General features: G+C 37.9%; 1 protein-coding gene across 1 annotated transcript in view; it reads left to right on the top strand.

Moving 5' to 3' along the window:
- The window catches only part of P3H2 (prolyl 3-hydroxylase 2), a 156,663-nt gene that overhangs the window by 112,904 nt on the left and 25,454 nt on the right, over positions 1 to 18,305 (top strand). The window contains exons 2-8 of the mRNA XM_047788757.1: positions 3,558 to 3,710; positions 4,967 to 5,156; positions 11,443 to 11,574; positions 12,920 to 13,062; positions 13,393 to 13,482; positions 15,882 to 15,922; positions 17,389 to 17,483. Of these exons, the coding sequence (XP_047644713.1) occupies positions 3,558 to 3,710; positions 4,967 to 5,156; positions 11,443 to 11,574; positions 12,920 to 13,062; positions 13,393 to 13,482; positions 15,882 to 15,922; positions 17,389 to 17,483 (844 nt within the window). The remainder of the gene's footprint in view (positions 1 to 3,557; positions 3,711 to 4,966; positions 5,157 to 11,442; positions 11,575 to 12,919; positions 13,063 to 13,392; positions 13,483 to 15,881; positions 15,923 to 17,388; positions 17,484 to 18,305) is intronic.

Genomic DNA, 18,305 nt, shown 5'->3' with positions numbered 1-18,305 from the left:
CTTCTTGAGGTTTTTCTAGAACTTTTCTGGGAAAAGTTTACATACTTGTAAATAGGAGGAAATTATGCCAGGAAGAAAGAGCTGGGACCACATCCTTCAGTTTCTTAAATATCATGATACAGTTTCTAGAGTCACATCTGTTGTCAATAGATCACTATTGAAGGTTTTTAAGTAGTCAGTGCATCCTTTTGAAATGCTCCTTTATTATTCATTATAGAAAACCATTTATGTGTCAGTGGAGTCTCGTTCAGTCACCAGTGGACAGAGAAGCTTCCAAACATCAGCAAGGTGTTGACTTAATCAGTCTTTTTCCATGCAGCATGGCTGCCACATACTGCCTCTGGGCTGGCACGTGAAAACGTTTGCCTTAGTTCCTCACAGCCTGAGATGAAACAACCAGTGCTTCCCAAGGGCGTTTCTAACCAATATGTCTCTTACCTCAGTGAAGCAGCAGATGCCTGCCTCCAAAAGTATGGTACCTACCATCCTGTTGAATCAGTCTCCTTTTCTCAGTTGCGCTTTATTTTGCAATTTACATTTCTAACGCATAAAGCTACACTCCCTTTAGGGTTACCCTTTCCCTTGGGATGTTTTATTTTGGTCTTAACGGAAGTCCAGGAGTTCCTGCATGACTCAATGGATTGAGGATCTGGCATTGTCACTGCTGTGACCTGGGTCACAGCTGTGGCACTAGTTTGATTCCTGGCTTGGCAACTTCCACATGCTGTGGGCGTGGGCAAAAAAAAAAAAAAGCCCAGTTTGAAGGCTTTAAATGCAGTTGGCTGCTTCTTTGTTTCAGTGGAGTAGTAGGTAGGCCCTTCCTTAGCTGAAACTAGTACCTGAAATGTCTTATAATAATCTCCTTCCAGTAATACAGCATTATACGTAACATACATATGTTCATCTGGACTCTTCTTACCCCTTCAGATGTGTGTATATAATTTCAAAAATGGAATACAAAGGTATCAAGCTTCTAGTTAAAATCATGGCCTATTTTATAGTCTCTGACAGCCAAATCTACTTTCCTGAACTGGTTCACAATAATGTAAAAGCCAGCTCATGAATAAATTTTATGGTTTAACCTTAAGTCATGGAATCCTCTTTATATTTATATTGGGGAATACATTTAACTCCAAGATGTTGTTAGTAAACTTACATCCTTTTAGTCTTACAGTTTGCAAAACACATCTATACGTAATAATTCTTTTGATGTGTGTGTGAATATTTGCTTCTTAGACTTGTCCCGTTCCTTTCTTAGACATGTCATAGACATCATTTATATGTAAATTAGATAGAAAACAAAAAGGTAAAGAAGTCGTGTGGCCCCTAGCTTCAGGGAGCTCTACTAAGAGAAACAAATACGCTCAGGAAGATGCCATGCATGGAAGAGTATGATAAGTGTACAGAGGAACAGGGGTAAGATGATATTGCAGGGCTTGACTTTATTTAGCTTTAGGGTTGAGAGAAAAGCTCTTAGAGAAGATAGGATTTAGGTTTAGTCTTTAGGATATACTAGATTTTAACAAGAAAAGACCAAAGGACAAAGGATCTCTAGGTCAGTGGCACAGTCTGAGCAAAACATGAAGGTAGGAAAGTGAGAAATACTTAAAAATGTATCTTTGTTCCTTCAATGCTTAATGACTGGTGTTATGAAACTAGAGTGTGTTCAGTGTTGACCTTTTTCGTTCATAACTTATGGTTTGATTCTTAACCAGAGGCAGTTTCCACCAACCTGTACTATATCCTCATAAACAATGTGTTTATGGAAGTTTTAGACTATACATACCCATCATTAATGAGAGTATATTCACATCTTTGAACTGGATAGATCATATATAAATTGTATCCAGTTTATTTTTTAAGGTTTTAGTGAAGCACATTTATATTACACAATTAAATCCTTCCAAAATCTTATGTAGTAGGTGGTGGTGTGAGGGTTTCAAGAACATTTTTTCTTAATGAAACACATGTTTAAATGACTTTTTTTAGGTTCTTTTGGTCAATGAATGTAGACACATACCTGATTTAGAACCTCTTCTTTTTCCTCTCTATCTATGTATTTATCACTATGTAGAAGTCCATACAATTCATATTTATCTGTGTTGGTGTATGACAATTTGAGGAAATTTAAATTAACAAAAAAATCTGGTCCAAAATTAGTGATTTTTGACAGCCAAAATAATTCTGGAACCACAGAATTGAGAACGAAGCAGCTGATTTAGGCAAGATATAATGGAAGGAAGGTCAGCAGCTGAGAATATGCAAATAGAAAGAAAAAAGGGAAGGTTTTAACTATTATTAGACAGAGTGAAGTGTGTCAGATCTTAAAATAGGGCAGTTGAATCTTACATGCTTTGCATAATTTTATATTTACTTGTTCAATAACAAAGAATTTCATTTCTTGATACATCAAAGTAGACCAAACATAATTTAGATTTCACCATGAAAATGACTAGTACTAGTGTGAATATTCACTTTTTTTTTTCTCTTTAGGGCCACACCCCAGGCACATCGGAGGTTCCCAGACTAGGGGTCGAATTGAAGCTGTAGCTGCCTGCCTTTGCCACAGCCACAGAAACGCCATATCCAAGCCACGTCTGCAACCTACACCACAGCTCATGGCAACACCAGATCCTTAACCCACTGAGTGAGGCCAGGGATTGAGCCTGCGTCCTCATGGATGCTAGTCAGATTCATTTCCACTGAGCCATGATGGGAACTCCAATATTCACTTTTCTGAAATGAGACAGAAAGATCTGTCTAATGACATTCTCTGGGACTAAAGCATAGGACAAAATGTCATAAGTAATTCAATTCCATTTCCTTAAAAAATGCATCATTGCATGTTAAACATGGAAAGCAGTATATTATAGTGTCTATGTAGGTTATTAAAATTTCTGCCTTGGGTGTCAAAATCAAACTTATAAGTTTAGATCAATACCTCAATCAAAGGAATGTGGTAGAGCATTTTATGGGTTGTATTTTGCATCTCTTATGAATTGGAATACTCTATTCCTTTTAACTTTTTGTTCTTCACATACTGAAGCTAGATAACAAATTTGGCAGAGAGGGAGGTATTCCCAATCTCCTCCTTCATAAAGTGACTGTTTATACTTCCATTGTCAGGATTCAAGGAGAAAGGAGCCAAAAGAAAACAGAAAATAAAAAACATAAATGTTGAAAACGTGAATTAGAAGTGGCATGACATTAGCAGCTTTCTGTTTTGATTCATCATACAAGAAACAGAAGCTAGCAGATTCAATTTCGCAGAAAACAGATGGCTTAGAAAAGAGAGAAAGAGAACAAGCATGGAACAAAGCACATTTATCCATTTTTGCCAAAGCCAAAATACCCACCTGTTTTAGAAGCACTGTTTATTTACCTCCTGCGCCTTAGCATGGAGACTGAGGATAGTGAATGTGAACTAGAATCCAGTCCTGACATTTGTAGTCTGTGAGACTTTGGACTGGTACTGAACCTGGTTTAGAAATAATTGTCTTCATTTGGTCTTTTTTTTTTTTTTTTTTTGCTTTTAAAAAATTTTTTTATCTTTATAGCTTAACCAGCTGGAAAAGGCAGTGGAAGCAGCCCACACATTTTTCATGGCCAACCCGGAGCACATGGAAATGCAGCAGAACATTGAGAATTACAGAACGATGGCGGGTGTTGAAGCCGTCCAGCTGGTGGATCGAGAAGCAAGACCACACTTGGTGAGCTCTGGGGACCCAGCTCTAACCATAAGGAGCTGAGTGCTCTTGAGTTTCACTGGACTTAAGGCAGATTCTTATGAATGGATATCTCAGATTGATTCCCAATTTCCAATACAATATCATCTTTATACTTTCTGAGTTCCCAGATGAAATGTTGTAATTTGGCATTGAAAAAATTGAGAGAAAATGAAAATTAACTTAGAACATCAGTAGGATGTGGTAAAAAGTAGGAAATGATAAAAAAAATAAAATAAAATCTGTAACCCTCTCTGAGCTTCAGCCCCCATCTCCAGCACTTTAATTTTATCTTCTGGGGTTGGAGCCCACGTGAATTTCTCACGGTCACATTATGGTTTCCCAGCAACCAGTGCAGTGGCTTTTCCAGGGTACATGTACTTTTCATATTCTGATTTTTTTAAGCTATGTAATTATTCCTTGAAATGAAATCTTACTTGAAATTCACAGTATGTTGAAAAGGTTTTTTTCCATTGGAGAAGTCACCATTCTCAATGCATGGCCTCCAAAAGGATTGAGAAAAAGGATAGGAGAAGAAGATTTTCAATAGAAGTGCTATTGCTTCTCGGCTTTTTGGCTAAGATCAAGTGTAGATGGAAGTCTTTTTTTCCTTTATTTTTTCATGATTGAGTCAGGCCTGTGAAAGTGTGTCATGTCCACCGATATCAGCCTCCCTGCACTTTGTTGCAATATCCCTACCCACATTCAAGGAGTTAGAAAATACAGTTTTTTGGTGTTGTCTTTTGAGGGCTGCACCTGTGGCATATGGAGGGTCCCAGGCTAGGGGTCCAGTCAGAACTGTAGCTGCTGGCCTACACCACAGCTACAGCAACTCAGGATCTGAGCCACATTTGCGACCTACACCACAGCTCACAGCTCATGGCAGTGCCAGATCCTTAACCTGCTGAGCAAGGCCAGGGATCAAACCTGCATCCTCATGGATGCTAGTCAGATTCGTTTCCACTGAGCCATGATTGGGAACTCCAGAAAATACATTCTTGAGGGAGTTCAAGAAGAGAATGAAATTGATTGATACCACAGCAGTCAGTCCCTTCCCACTGACAATGAATGGAAGCTCGGGAAGTTACACCTTATCTCCAGTGCCACCCTTCTTTATCTTCTTTAGCTCAAGAGTCCCATATCCCACCTACCTCAGTAATCCAGAATCTGCCTGAATCCTGAAATTTAAGTGCTCCCGTGGGTGCTCTTTGAAAAAATAACTTATTTTTATTTCTTTATAGGAAAGTTATGGTGCAGCAGTTAAACATTATGAGACCGATGACTTTGAACTAGCTATCAAGTACTTTGAACAAGCTTTAAGAGAGTATTTCAATGAAGATATGGAGTGCAGAGCCCTGTGTGAGGGGCCTCAGAGATTTGAGGAGTATGAGTACTTAGGGTATAAAGCTGGGCTCTACGAAGCCATTGCAGGTAAAGTTTATTTTTTCCCTTGATTTCCTGATTGTAGAAATACTACATTCCATTTGTAAAACCATTCCAACAATATAGAAATATGTATTATAAAAAGTATGAATTGTAAAATGATTGTCATATACATATCCTGTCCTGTCTTTCGTAGATTACCAAGTTTAAATTTTGGTGACTGTGCTACCAAACTTTTTCATATGCTTATGTAAATATTTTTGTGTTTATTTATAATTATTATTTCATTTTTAAAAAATAAGACAATACTGTAATACTGATTTTCAGCATATGTTTTGTTTTCATTTTATTTTATGCTTTACAATATATTGTGGACTTCTTGTCATGTGAGTACCTGTATATCTACCTTATTGTATTTAATGACTGTGTAATGATCCATTATATGGGGAAAGTATAGTTTATTTGACCAGTCCTTTTCTGATGAATATTAAGGAAATTGCGATTTTTCGTTATGATTAACAATGAAGTAGTGGATACCTTTGTTCAGTCTTCTTCAGTTGCTTTAATGAATATTTTATTACATATGGGAACTTAATCTATCACAAAGTGGCATTTAAAATAGCAGGTAAGGAGGATTCCCATCATAGCGCAGTGGAAACAAATCTGAGGAGGAACCATGAGGTTGTGGGTTCAATCCCTGGCCTTGCTCAGGAGGTTAATGATCTGGCGTTGCCTTGAGCTGTGGTGTAGGTTGCAGGCGCATCTTGGATCTGGCGTTGCTGTGGCTGTGGTGTAGGCTGGCAGCTGTAGCTCTGATTAGACCCCTAGCTTAGGAACTTCCATATGCTGTGGATGCGGCCCTAAAAAAAAAACACCAAGAAAAAAGAAAAAATAGGACAGCCCTTTTTAACCTTACAAAAGACAAGATGTTTGAAGAAAAAGACTTTACATAAGATTTATATATATAAAATATACTATGTATCAAGTTGATTTATAATGGCAAGTGGAAAAAGTAAAATGTTTATAGGAAAACAGTTAATATCCTGAATATTTAAACAAAGCCTGTGAATTATTATTAGTGGTAATTTACTTATTTATTGGTATTCATAATAGTAATAAGCAAAATTTATTTTGCAGTTACAATATACAGAGTTACGTCTTTTCTACCCCTCTAAGGAGCTTCTTGTTGGTATTGTTATTCACCCTCTTCTCCCTTTTTAGATGAGGAATTTATACCTCAGAAAGATTAAGTAATGGGATTAAGGTGAAGCTGGGAATCACACCAAAGGTTTTCTCACTCTAGAGTCCTATTTTGAAGGTCTACACAATTGAAAAATAGGCAAAGGTTATTTATTCAATAAAACATGTTTAACACATCTGTTGAGTGCATATTGTGTTCCAAGTAATAAAAACATGAAAAACAATGTTCGGCTTCGCACATTCTCATAGAAATGCAAATTAATGAAGTCAGTGTGCTTTCCTCAACTTCCAATGTTTTCTGTCTTCCTAAAAAGTACCACTCACCAAGTACCTGAAGCCAAATCCCTAGAAGTTATCTTTCAGTCCAACCTGTTCTTCAATTCCTGTCCCCCTGTGATTTGTTATCAAACTTCGATAAATGCGACCTCCTAACAGCATTTAACATTTCCCTGGTTCTCTCTATTCCTTTTCCTACCACTTTGATTCAGATCAATGGTGTATTTTAACTAAGCTGTTGTGAAAGCCTTTCTCCTGATCCTCATGTTCTGATTAGGTTTTTAAAAAACCTAAAGTCTGCTCAAAGGCATGCTGGATCACCTCCACTCACCCCCAGTGGCTTCATTGCACTTGAAATAGAACCAAAAACTTTAACAAAGACCTTCATGACTGCACACTGGTGTACGTATTCATCCTCTCTTTTTCTTTCCCTTTAATCCATTCCTACTGCACTTCTTTTAATTCCTAGGCTATGCCATGCTCGTTTCCACTTACAGACCTTGAAAATGTTGTTTTCCTATGTCGCTTGGCCAGTGTCTTATCTTGTTAAGTGCTTAATCCTCGGTACCTACTTAAAGTGACAGGCAAATAGCAGGTGTTAGGGAATATTTGTTAAATGAATGGGTGTAAGGAAGGAAAGGGGAGATAACATATCCATCAGTCACATTGCAGAGATTAAAAAGGTTAAAAATACTCCATGTTTGTGAAAATAAAGGTCTTAAATTGTTGAGATCTTTTAGAGGGATGATTAGAAAATATCTATCAAGATTTAGACTAGGAAATAAAATAAAAATCGATTTACCTTTTAACATTCATCCAATTCCTTCCCCCCACCCCCAGCTTCCACCTCTGCTAACCATAAGTCTGACTTCTTTTTCTTTTTTCTTTGTCTTTACATCCTTACCTGCAGCATATGGAAGTTCCTGAGCTAGGGGCCTCAGCTGCAGGCCTAGGCCACAGCCAGAGCAACGCCAGATCTGAGCAGCATCTGTGACCTGTGCTGTACCTTGCAGCCATGCCAGATCCTTAACCCACTGAGAGAAGCCAGGGATCAAATTCTCATCCTCACAAACAGAGGGTCGGGTACTTAACCCACAGAGCCGCAACGGGAACTCCTGATCCCTTTTTCTCTGAATTTCTTTGCTTGTTTTTGAAGTAAAGTAGACCTTCTACACTATGTTAGTTCTTGTTATAATATGTCACCATACAAAGATATCACATAGTTATTGACTGTATTTCCCACACTCTACATTTTATACCCATAACTCATTTATTGTGCAACTATGGGAATCTGTCAGTCAATTTTCTTAAGCTCCCTCATCTATTTTTTTTTTTCCTTCCCTACCCTCTACCCCTCTGGCAATCACCTGTTTGTTCTCTGCATCTATAACTCTGTTTCTGTTTCTGTTTTGTTATGTTTGTTCATTTGCTTTGTTTTGTTTTTAGATTCCACATATAAGTGAAACCATATTGTGTTGGTCTTTTTTTTTTTTTTTTTTTTTTTTTAAGGGCTGCACCTGCAGCATAAGGAAGTTCCCAGGCTAGGAGTCGAATTGGAGCTGTAGCCGCCTGCTGGCCTATACCACAGCCACAGCAATGTGGGATCCTAGCTGCGTCTGTGACCTACACCACAGCTCATGGCAATACCAGATCCTTAACCCACTGAGCGAGGCCAGGGATCGAACCCACATCCTCACAGATCCTAGTCAGATTCATTACTCATGATTCACAATGGGAACTCCAGTATTTGTCTTTTTTTGGTCTGACTTATTGGCATAATAACTTCTAGGTCCATCTTTTTGTTTGTCACAAGTAGCAAGATTTCAATCTTTTTTATGATTGAGTTCTATTGTGCGTGTGTGTATATATGTGTGGATGTGTATGTATATGTATAAATGACATCTTCTTTATTCATTTATCTATTGATGGGCACTTAGATTGCTTCCATATTTTGGCTGTTGTAAATATATCTACATGTCAAATAACTTAATTGCTTCCCATTCAATTACCCAGAATCAACTCAATTCACCTAAAATCAATGAAAATATCTGAATTATTGGAGTTTTTTTCCTGAAAGTTTTGTTTTGTTGGGCCTCTGCCAGCACCATCTATCTGCATTTTTTGTGATCATTACTGATTTTAATGTCAGTTTTATGTGTGCTTCATATTGCAGTTGCTGAATGTTTCTTTAACTTAATCTTTATTTGGGAATGGGCAGGCTTTTCTTTTATCATAGTTACTATTTTGTGGTTTTTCAAGGACAGGAGCCCTGCTTCTATGCCCACATTCATCTCTGCACTCGCCTCTACCAGTGACCACTGAACAGCTTTGGCACTGTCCTTGATCTGGTTTAAGAAGGTTAACTTACAGATTCCCACAGATTAACATTTAGTGATTTTCTGAGGTCACCACAGCATGTTGGTTGGTGGAAAAGAACAGAAGTACCCTAATTCAGGCTCTTAATACCTTACTCGAACGCCATCATCATCACCATCACTTGCAATAAAGAAAAGTGATAGAAAAGCCATATTTCCCTCAAGTTCTAACAGATATTGTACATTACAGAAATATGGTAACCCTTCTTGGGAATTTAAAGCATATCCTATTTATGATGAGAAGGAAATCTTTAAAATTATTCCCATACAAGTGTCTTGGATCTCAAACATATTGAAATATATTAATTGCACAATAACATTTGGTATATAAAGGAGGCTTGAATACAACTAATGGAAAAGTATATCACAACTCTTTATAAATTCCTATCTGGGTTAAAACTATCCTAAATTAGGATTAAAACTCACTCTTAAAATACAGAATATATTTAGAATTTTTTTTAAATTTTAGAGTTAGGAGAACATTAAACATCGGACAAAAGTACAAATGGCTTTTGAATGCAGTTATTTGTTACTAGCCATGCTTGTTGGTGCCCTAAAAGGTATCATTTTGTCACTCTTAGTTTGTTGCTATTTATACCTTGCTTTGAAGAAAATACTTTCAGTCAGATTGTGAGTTCTTGGTGGATGTGTTTCCTAGCTTTTCCTTTTGCTTATCATTTGGAATTAAGAGTACATATTAAATGGTTAAGAGAAAAGCCAATGGCCAAGTAAACTAGGAGAAAGCATTTGAGTGTTGTTTATTGTTGTTTTATTAAGAAATAAAATAGCTAGCTCTTTATTTCTAACATGGTAATCAAATAAACAGAACTCATTTTTCCTCTCACATCCTCCACTGAAATTAAGAATCATTAGGAGTTTCTTGGTGGCCTAGCAGTTAAGGATCTGGTATTCTCACTGCTGTGGTACATGTTCAATCCCTGGCCCAGGAACTTCTGCATCTGTGGGCTCAAAAAGGAAAGAAAGAAGGCATTCCTGTTTTGGCTCAGCAGGTTAAGGATCTGGCATTGTTTCCCTGAAGATGTAGGTTCTATCGCTGGCCTTGCTCAGTACATTGAGGATTCAGCATTGCCAAAAGCTGAGGTGTAGGTCGCAGATGTGGCTAAGATCTGGTATTGCTGTGGCTGTGGCATAGAGTGCAGCTGCTGCTCTAACTGGACCCCTAGCCCAGGAACTTCCACATGCCCCAGGTGCAGCCCTTAAAAAAAAAAAAAAAAAAAAAGAAAGAATCAGTAGATGATAGTGATTCTATTAGCTATGCTGTATTGGATTGAGTTAGCCAGGTTTTAAGAGAACTGGCATATTTTCCTACACCCAGAAAACATATATTTCCTTTCTGTTGTGTTTTGAGGTCCTACTTCCAGGTCATCCAGATACAAGCCAAACTCTGTGTAACAGAGAGCCTTTTGAAAGGAGGCAGTTGTTGTGGCTTAGACTGTACAGTCATCAAGTTGGGTGGCTTCATCATTATTCTCAAAAGACCTTGCTCTGCACAAGCATGAATGGACTATTCTGTTAATGGAAAAGACTGCCTCCATCTTCACTGTAAAAATCGGAGTGGGGGCAAAATGTAAGAAGGGTTTTCTTTCTGGGCCATTAGCCACTGTGTTTCCTTAGCTCATTCTTAGAGGAGATAAACCCCAGATTTCAAAGGAGCATGAAACCCCCTAAACTTCAGGATCCTCATCTGTTTGCAGATGAGAAGAAGGGGAACAAAGAAAGGGAAACAAGGAAAAAGAGGCAAGATGCTTCTTCAGACCCTTTAGCTTTCATCTTTTTCCTATTTGAAACCCTAATACTATACCAGTCTCTCAGTATTAGGATTTGCAATGTCCAGGTGATGAACTAATTTGTAACCAGATAGAATAGGTTCCTGATCAATAGATGTAAAGGAATGTTGTTGTTATTTGCTCTATAGGAAAAGTTGCTTGAAAATGTTAAAAGGAAAAAGAGCCTTGTGGCTTCCATTCTCTACATAAGCTCCTTGTGTCCATGGCAGTTCCCTTCTCTTGACTGGTCCTTAACGTAACCAGGATCTGAATGTCCCATCCTGATTCTAGGACACTTCGGGGCATCCAAAGTCCAAAGAGAGACCCAAAAGTGACTTTAAATAATAAAGTCACTTACTCAGCTGGGCCTGGGTGGGGTGAGATGGCATATGTCACTTTCAAGAGATGTAGAAAAGGATACACACAAGGGAAGAGTCCTGTGTGGAGGAGGAGAGACCGAGAGCCAGAAGATTTGGAATCGACTAGTAATTACTCTAGTGATCGCTGGTTAGGAGGCCTTGACCAGTCACTTACTTTCTTTGTGAAAAGGATTGATAGTCATGAAGTGAGATAATAATAATACCGCTCTCAGAGAGTGTGGTGGGATAAGGAATATCCTGTGTGACTGTGGCTCTGACTTTGAGTCTGGACATTAAATAGACTGGAGGAACCCACGTCTTGGCTCTTGTTTTCCAGATCACTACATGCAGGTGCTGGTCTGTCAGCATGAATGCGTGAGGGAACTTGCCACCCGCCCCGGCCGCCTCTCCCCTATTGAGAACTTTCTTCCCCTGCATTATGACTACCTACAGTTTGCCTACTATCGAGGTAAAGCGTGGATTATCTGTGAAGACCCTTGGGGGAAGGGGTGTGGTTCATCATAACAGACATCCACGTTTTTGTGAGTTGGTCCTCTGCCTTCCTCAGTTTATAGCCAAGTGATGAGGATGCTCTCTCTCTCACCCCACATCACTGCACTCGGAACAAGAGAAGGTGAAACCACCCATGAGCAAATGCTGTGACAATGTCCTGAAAGTTAGACGAGACTGATATTTTGTATGAGTTTTACATTTAATTTTTCAACTTCATTTTAAAAGATAATATACTCACAGGTTCAAAGACCAAATACCATAAAACCCTCTTTTCCTCACAAACCAATTTCATGCCCCACAACCCACAGTTTCTTATTTACCTTTCGAAAATTTTACATGGAAACAACACACACACACACTTCCCCCCCTTATACATAGAAGACAGCACATTATTTACACTGTTACCTACACATTAGATTTTTTTAGCAGGTTTGCCTATTAAATTACTTTTTGCTTGGTCAAAAGTGGTCAAATCTTGGCAATTTTATATGGCTCAACCTGATTGTTTCATTACATAGAGATCTTCCTCACTATGTTTTTTAAATTTGCATATCATTGTACTGTAATTTATTTCATGTGTCTCCTTACTGGTGGTGTTTGTAATATTTTACTATTACACTCAATCAAGTGAATCATATTTTATGTATGAAATTTACACTTGCACATAAATATCTATAGGGTAAATTTCTAGAAGTACAATTGCTACATCAAGTAGTTTATTTGTTTGTAATTTTGACAGATGTTACCAATTTTTTCCTCCATATGGTGTACATTTTTCTTTGGGTAACAACAAACGATATTATCAAATTTTTAGATATTCCCCAATCATTACGCGAAGATTGATATCTCAATAGAGTTTCAATTTCCATTTATCTTATTGAAGAAGAGCGAGAGAGAGAGGGAGAGACCTTTTCTTATATTTAAAATCAATTAATAGAATTGAGAATGATGAAATTGGTCTTTAATATCATGTTTTTAAATTCAGGACAAAAATCAGAATTAACCCCAACAATTCTGCCCTGTATTAAATAATTTAAATTGCCAGTAAAGATCTTCAGGTGTAAGCTTTTGATAATTTGTTGAAGATAACTAGCTGCATAGTAAACCAAAGCTAGTTCCTTTGAAAACCTAAAACCCCACCTTTCCTTTTATCTGCAACTATTTCTGAGTACTCTATTCAGCATCGCAGCATCTTCACTCTTAGTGAATGCTGATGCTGATCTCTCATAGGCATGTATCTCCTGAAATTTTTGTAGACAGGCCTAGGCTGACGCTAATGCTGCAACTCCTGGGTTTTTCAGTTGGCGAATATGTGAAAGCTTTGGAGTGTGCCAAGGCCTATCTTCTAATCCATCCAGATGATGAGGATGTTCTAGACAATGTGGATTACTATGAGAGTCTTTTGGACGACAGCATTGACCCAGGATCTATCGAGGCCAGAGAGGTGAGACCAGTCCTGAGAAGAAACTATTCTGCCAGGTGCTCTGGGCACTTGGCTTCTGGAAGTTGGTAAAAATATATAACTTCTCTTAAAGGTATCTAGCAATTTAGTAAGGGCTCTAGGACCCAGTGCTTTTGAACTTTAATTCTTATTGCCAGGAGCATATTTTTCACATGTGTGCTAGCTTGTGGAAATCTATGGAGACAGACATTTTTTGCAACTGTGAATATTTTTTAGCTCATTTGATACTGTCCAAATAAAAGTATTTCCACTTGAACATTTATAGTATCTCTTAACTGTTATTTACATGTACATTTTCTTTATTGTTTGTAGGATTTGATGATGTTTGTGAAGCGTCATAAACTGGAGTCAGAATTAATAAAATCAGCGGCAGAGGGTCTGGGATTTTCATACACTGAGCCGGTAAGAGTGAAGAAGAGAGGAAAAGTTCTTTAAAAGAACTACTCAGTGGACTTCTTATTTATGATTTTATTCCTCAACCCCGTTTGTTGAAGAAATTCTAATCCCCTGCCTTATATTAACAAAAACTGGGGTAAAGGAGGTGTTTACTCTGTATAGGGATGAACTTTAAAAGACTGATAGATTTCCATGTCACTGAGGTCCAAAGTCAAAGCAAATATATTTGGATAAGAAATAAGTATTGTGTACAAGCTACATTTGCCTCAGGATTGTTTTATCTCCTAACCTCTGCATGCTACATTTTGTATTTTCTCTTAAACATTTTAAACATTAAAAAGACTTCAAGGAGTTCCCATCGTGGCGCAGTGGTTAACGAATCCAACTAGGAACCATGAGGTTGCGGGTTCAGTCCCTGCCCTTGCTCAGTGGGTTAATGATCCGGCGTTGCCGTGAGCTGTGGTGTGGGTTGCAGACACGGCTCGGATCCCGCGTTGCTGTGGCTGTGGCATAGGTCAGCGGCGACAGCTCCGATTCGACCCCTAGCCTGGGAACCTCCATATGCCGTGGGAGCGGCCCAAGAAATAGCTAAAAAAAAAAAAAAAAAAAAAGAGAGAGAGAGAGAGAGAGAGCAAAATCAGCCACAATTGTATTGCCGTCATGTTGTCTTTGGTTCATGCCTCCATGTTCTTTTAAACACTATGCATATGAAGACATACCTTTTGTAAAACTATTACCACAGTATAGATAGATTTCTGTTCTGATTTTTATTTAAGGTAGTATAAATAATTTATGTTATTCAGCTTTTAAAATTATTTTTAGCTACATCTGTATTTGAGTACAATAAGTTAATTCTCCTGCTGCTAAACATTTGGTTTATTTGGGCTTTTTCCTGCCAAAAATTAATGCGTTAAACATTCTTCTTTCTGTTGAACTATATCCATAGAATAAATTCCTAGAAATGAGATTACTCTGCCATCAATGGTTATGAAAAGTTTCACAGTCTTTGAAATTTTTTTTCTAAAACCAAGTTTTCTGGTCCCTTCACTATTCCTAGAAATGCTTAAATCTACAGTTTACCACAAACATTTCAGCAATTAGAAATAGCATTTCAAAATCACTCATATTGGCAGTATATCATGTACAAAATGGTACATCATTGTTTTATTTTATTTTAATTTTTTTGTCTTTCCTGTCTTTTCTAGGGCTTCCCGCGGCATACGGAGATTCCCAGGCTAGGAGTCTAATCGGAGCTGTAGCCGCCGGACCTACACCACAGCCACAGCAACTACACCACAGCCACAGCAATGCCAGATCTTTAACCTACTGAGCGAGGCCAGGGATTGAACCCACAACCTCATGGTTCCTAGTTGGATTTGTTAACCACTGAGCCAGGATGGGAACTCCTCATTGTTGTTTTAACTTGTATTACTTTGATGATCAGCAAAAATAAACTTTTCACAAATTATTATTAATTATTTTCCTCTTTTGAATTATGTATTTTTTCTATTTGCTGTTTGCTATATGTTATTTATATACAGTACATGATAATGTTTATAAAAACATTGTAATAAACCTGATTTGTAAAATATTTTTCATCTTTCTTAGTTATGTTTTCATTGGCATGTTCTAAAGTTAATTTTAATATGCATTTCTAGTAATAACATGTCTAATATGTTTAGTCCACTCTTACTGTTTTTTTAAAGTTATGTTATCCCAAAAGACTCTAGAAAAAAATCACTTACTTTATGTTCCTGTAATGATCATTAACCAAACTGGACTTTTTCTTTTATTTGTTTTATTTATAAAAGATAAAGGAGTTGTACTTAATGATTTTCTGTCTTCCTGTCACAAAATTCTAAATCACTATCTTGGACAAAAGGATGGATGCACAGGCTAATTCCATGCTATTTTTATTATTTTATTTTTTTTGTCTTTTTAGGCCCCCACCCGAGGCATATGAAAGTTCCCAGGCTACGGGTCATATCAGAGCTGTAGCTGCTGGCATAGCAATGCAGGATCTGAGCCGTGTGTGCAACCTAGCTCACATAGCTCATAGCAACACTGGATCCTTAACACCCTGAGTGAGACCAGGGATCAAACCTGAATCCTCATGGTATCTAACCTAGTTGGGTTTGTTACCGCTGAGTCGTGACAGGAACTCCCCATGCTATTTTTAAAAATCCATTTGTGACATCTTTTACATTTGCCAAAATTACATCAACCTTAGCCTTATTTTTTTATTAAAAATTAAAAATATATATTATATTGTAGCTTTATATAGTATGCAAGTTTACTAATATTTTAGATCTTTTGAGTGTTATAAATATATTTTGTTTTATCTTATTTCTGCACATGGCATTTCAGTAGCAAAACTGCTGATTTTTTTTTTTAATTTAAAACAGAATTATTGGATTCGATATGGAGGACGACAGGATGAGAATCGGTAAGTTCTCCATTCAGAATATGGAGGGTTTTTGGTTCCTTTTTTGACTGCCCCAGGGCATATGAAGTGTCCAGGCCAGGGATGGGGTTGAGCAGCAGTTGTGACTTACACTGCAGCTGCAGCAACGCTTTATCCTTAACCCACCTGTGCCAGGCTGGGAACAAACCTGTGTCCCAGCGCTCCAGAGATGCTGCTGATCCCATTGCACCACAGAGGAAACTGCAGAATGTTTATTTTTAATAAGAAATACTTAAGAGTCATATTTATTATAAAGAACTTAGCTCTATGAAATAGGCAGAAGGATATAATTAAAAGAGCTCTGATTTGGGAATCAGGAGCTCTGTGTTCTGGTCCCAGCTCTTCCTGTTACTTCTGAGGGACCTTAAATAATTTATCCTTCTCTCTGGTTCTCATGTTTTTCCTCACATGAAGGGATTAAATCAGGTGATCTCTGAGGACTAAACGTTCTGTGACTCTAAATCAGAGAAAGTTAGATGCTCATTTTGATTTATTAATCAAAGAATAATAAGAAAAAACTATGAAATTATCTTTTTAATGATGAATCGTCTTACTGCATTTGCTTGAAAGCATCTATCTTGGCAAGCTTTACTGCAAGCTAAAATATGAAGTGTCATGAACACAATCAGAAAAGAAGAAAAACTCATTTCTTTTTTTAAATGAGAGAGGTCAAGTGTCAATTCACATGTTCCCAGCAGCTCAAGGAGCCACATAAAGTTGGAGTTATGTGTTCGAGATCATGAAGTCCTGGTATTAATTATCAAATTCAGAAACTGAGGCCCCGAAAAGGCAAATGACTTGGTATCTCTCCCACAAAGGACTGGCAGCTCCAGATCTTCTTATTCAGTGTCTTGTAGTCTTTCACTAAGCTTCAAGGGCTCACCCCAGGTAGCCTCAAATTATTGCAAGAGATGCAAGAATGCATATGCACATTTGGATTTGTTCAGTTTGTGTATATGTATACTGATAGGACATCATGCTACCACATATATGTTTGCAATGTTTGACACAAGCCCTGTCTCCTTTCTTGAGATAGAGACCCACTAGACTAAGGCATGATTTATTTCAATTCAGCCTCATTCAGTGACACACTCTATGCTCAAGACATATAATTTGACACTCTGAGCATTATAAACTGGCACATGATTATTTTTTCCTGCCCTGTTGGGACTCAATGTCTAATCTTAAGGGGGTTACATTATGGATACAATTAACTGTATTAAGGTTGCTAAGAAGATTTAGAGATGTGAAATAGAGCACACTGGATGAGGAAATAAAGAGCTGCATGGAGGTAATGACATCTAATTTCATTGAAAGATAAGTGGACTTGTTATATCCAACAAAAATATCTAATATGAAGTCTTAGACAGCCTGGGTAAGATATCCTTTCCCTTTGAACATCTTTATTCAATGAAGTATTTCTATTTCAACTTTTTTTGAATGGGCAGGGTCCCTTCAGGAGTGAACGTGGAGGGAGCAGAAGTTCATGGATTATCAATGGGGAAAAAGTCATCACCCAAGTTAGACCGAGATCTAAGAGAAGGTGAGTATCATTGCATTTTTATGCTTAGAAGGAGGGGACAGAGAGGCTGGGACATGGCCAGCCCTTACCCATATCAGAGCCCATTTTCTCTGAGAAATAAGTAGGACTAAGCTACTCCAGTTCAGAAGACTCTCAAAGCAAGGCTTAAAACCAAAAATGTCTCAGTACACACAGCACTATTTTTGGTTTTCAACAAAAGTGCGTCCAAGTTCACTCACAGGTGGGGACTGTCTGATCATCACCGTCCTCAGCTGAGTACCTGAAGCTTGGAGAGGTTTCCTGGCTTATTTCTCGCACATCCTGGGTGAGTGCTACAGAGTGTGGAATAGATTGTGTATCAGAGGAACTTGAAGAGACAGGACACAGGAGACATTAGAGTAGTTAACTTGTGGTCCTTGAGGCGTATATATCTGATCAGGGCTTTGAGAAATAAGCAGAATTTGATTGCATTGACAGAAGTTCAGAGGGCAGGCTGTTCAAGTGGATAAAACAATTTCCACGAAGGCACAGAGATGGCTCAAAATTGGGACATTAGATAACCTCAGAATGCATGGAGACCTAAGTGAGGTGTTGCTAAAAGTCGTTTCTAAATAGTTTTATTTTATTTATTTTTAATTATACATTTATATGCATCTATGTATGTGTGTATATATATATATATATATATAGTGTGTGTGTGTGTGTATAGTCTTTTTAGGGCCACATACACCACACCCATAGCATGTGGAAGTTCCCAGGCTAGGGGTTGAATCAATCAGAGCTGTAGCTACAGCCACAGCAACGTGGGGTCCAAGCCGCATCTGTGATCTACACCACAGCTCA

Source organism: Phacochoerus africanus, chromosome 1 (assembly GCF_016906955.1).
Source record: "Phacochoerus africanus isolate WHEZ1 chromosome 1, ROS_Pafr_v1, whole genome shotgun sequence".
Classification (NCBI taxonomy): Eukaryota; Metazoa; Chordata; class Mammalia; order Artiodactyla; family Suidae; genus Phacochoerus; species Phacochoerus africanus.
Note: the sequence above shows the minus strand (reverse complement) of the source record. Positions and strands in the feature narration are given on the sequence as shown.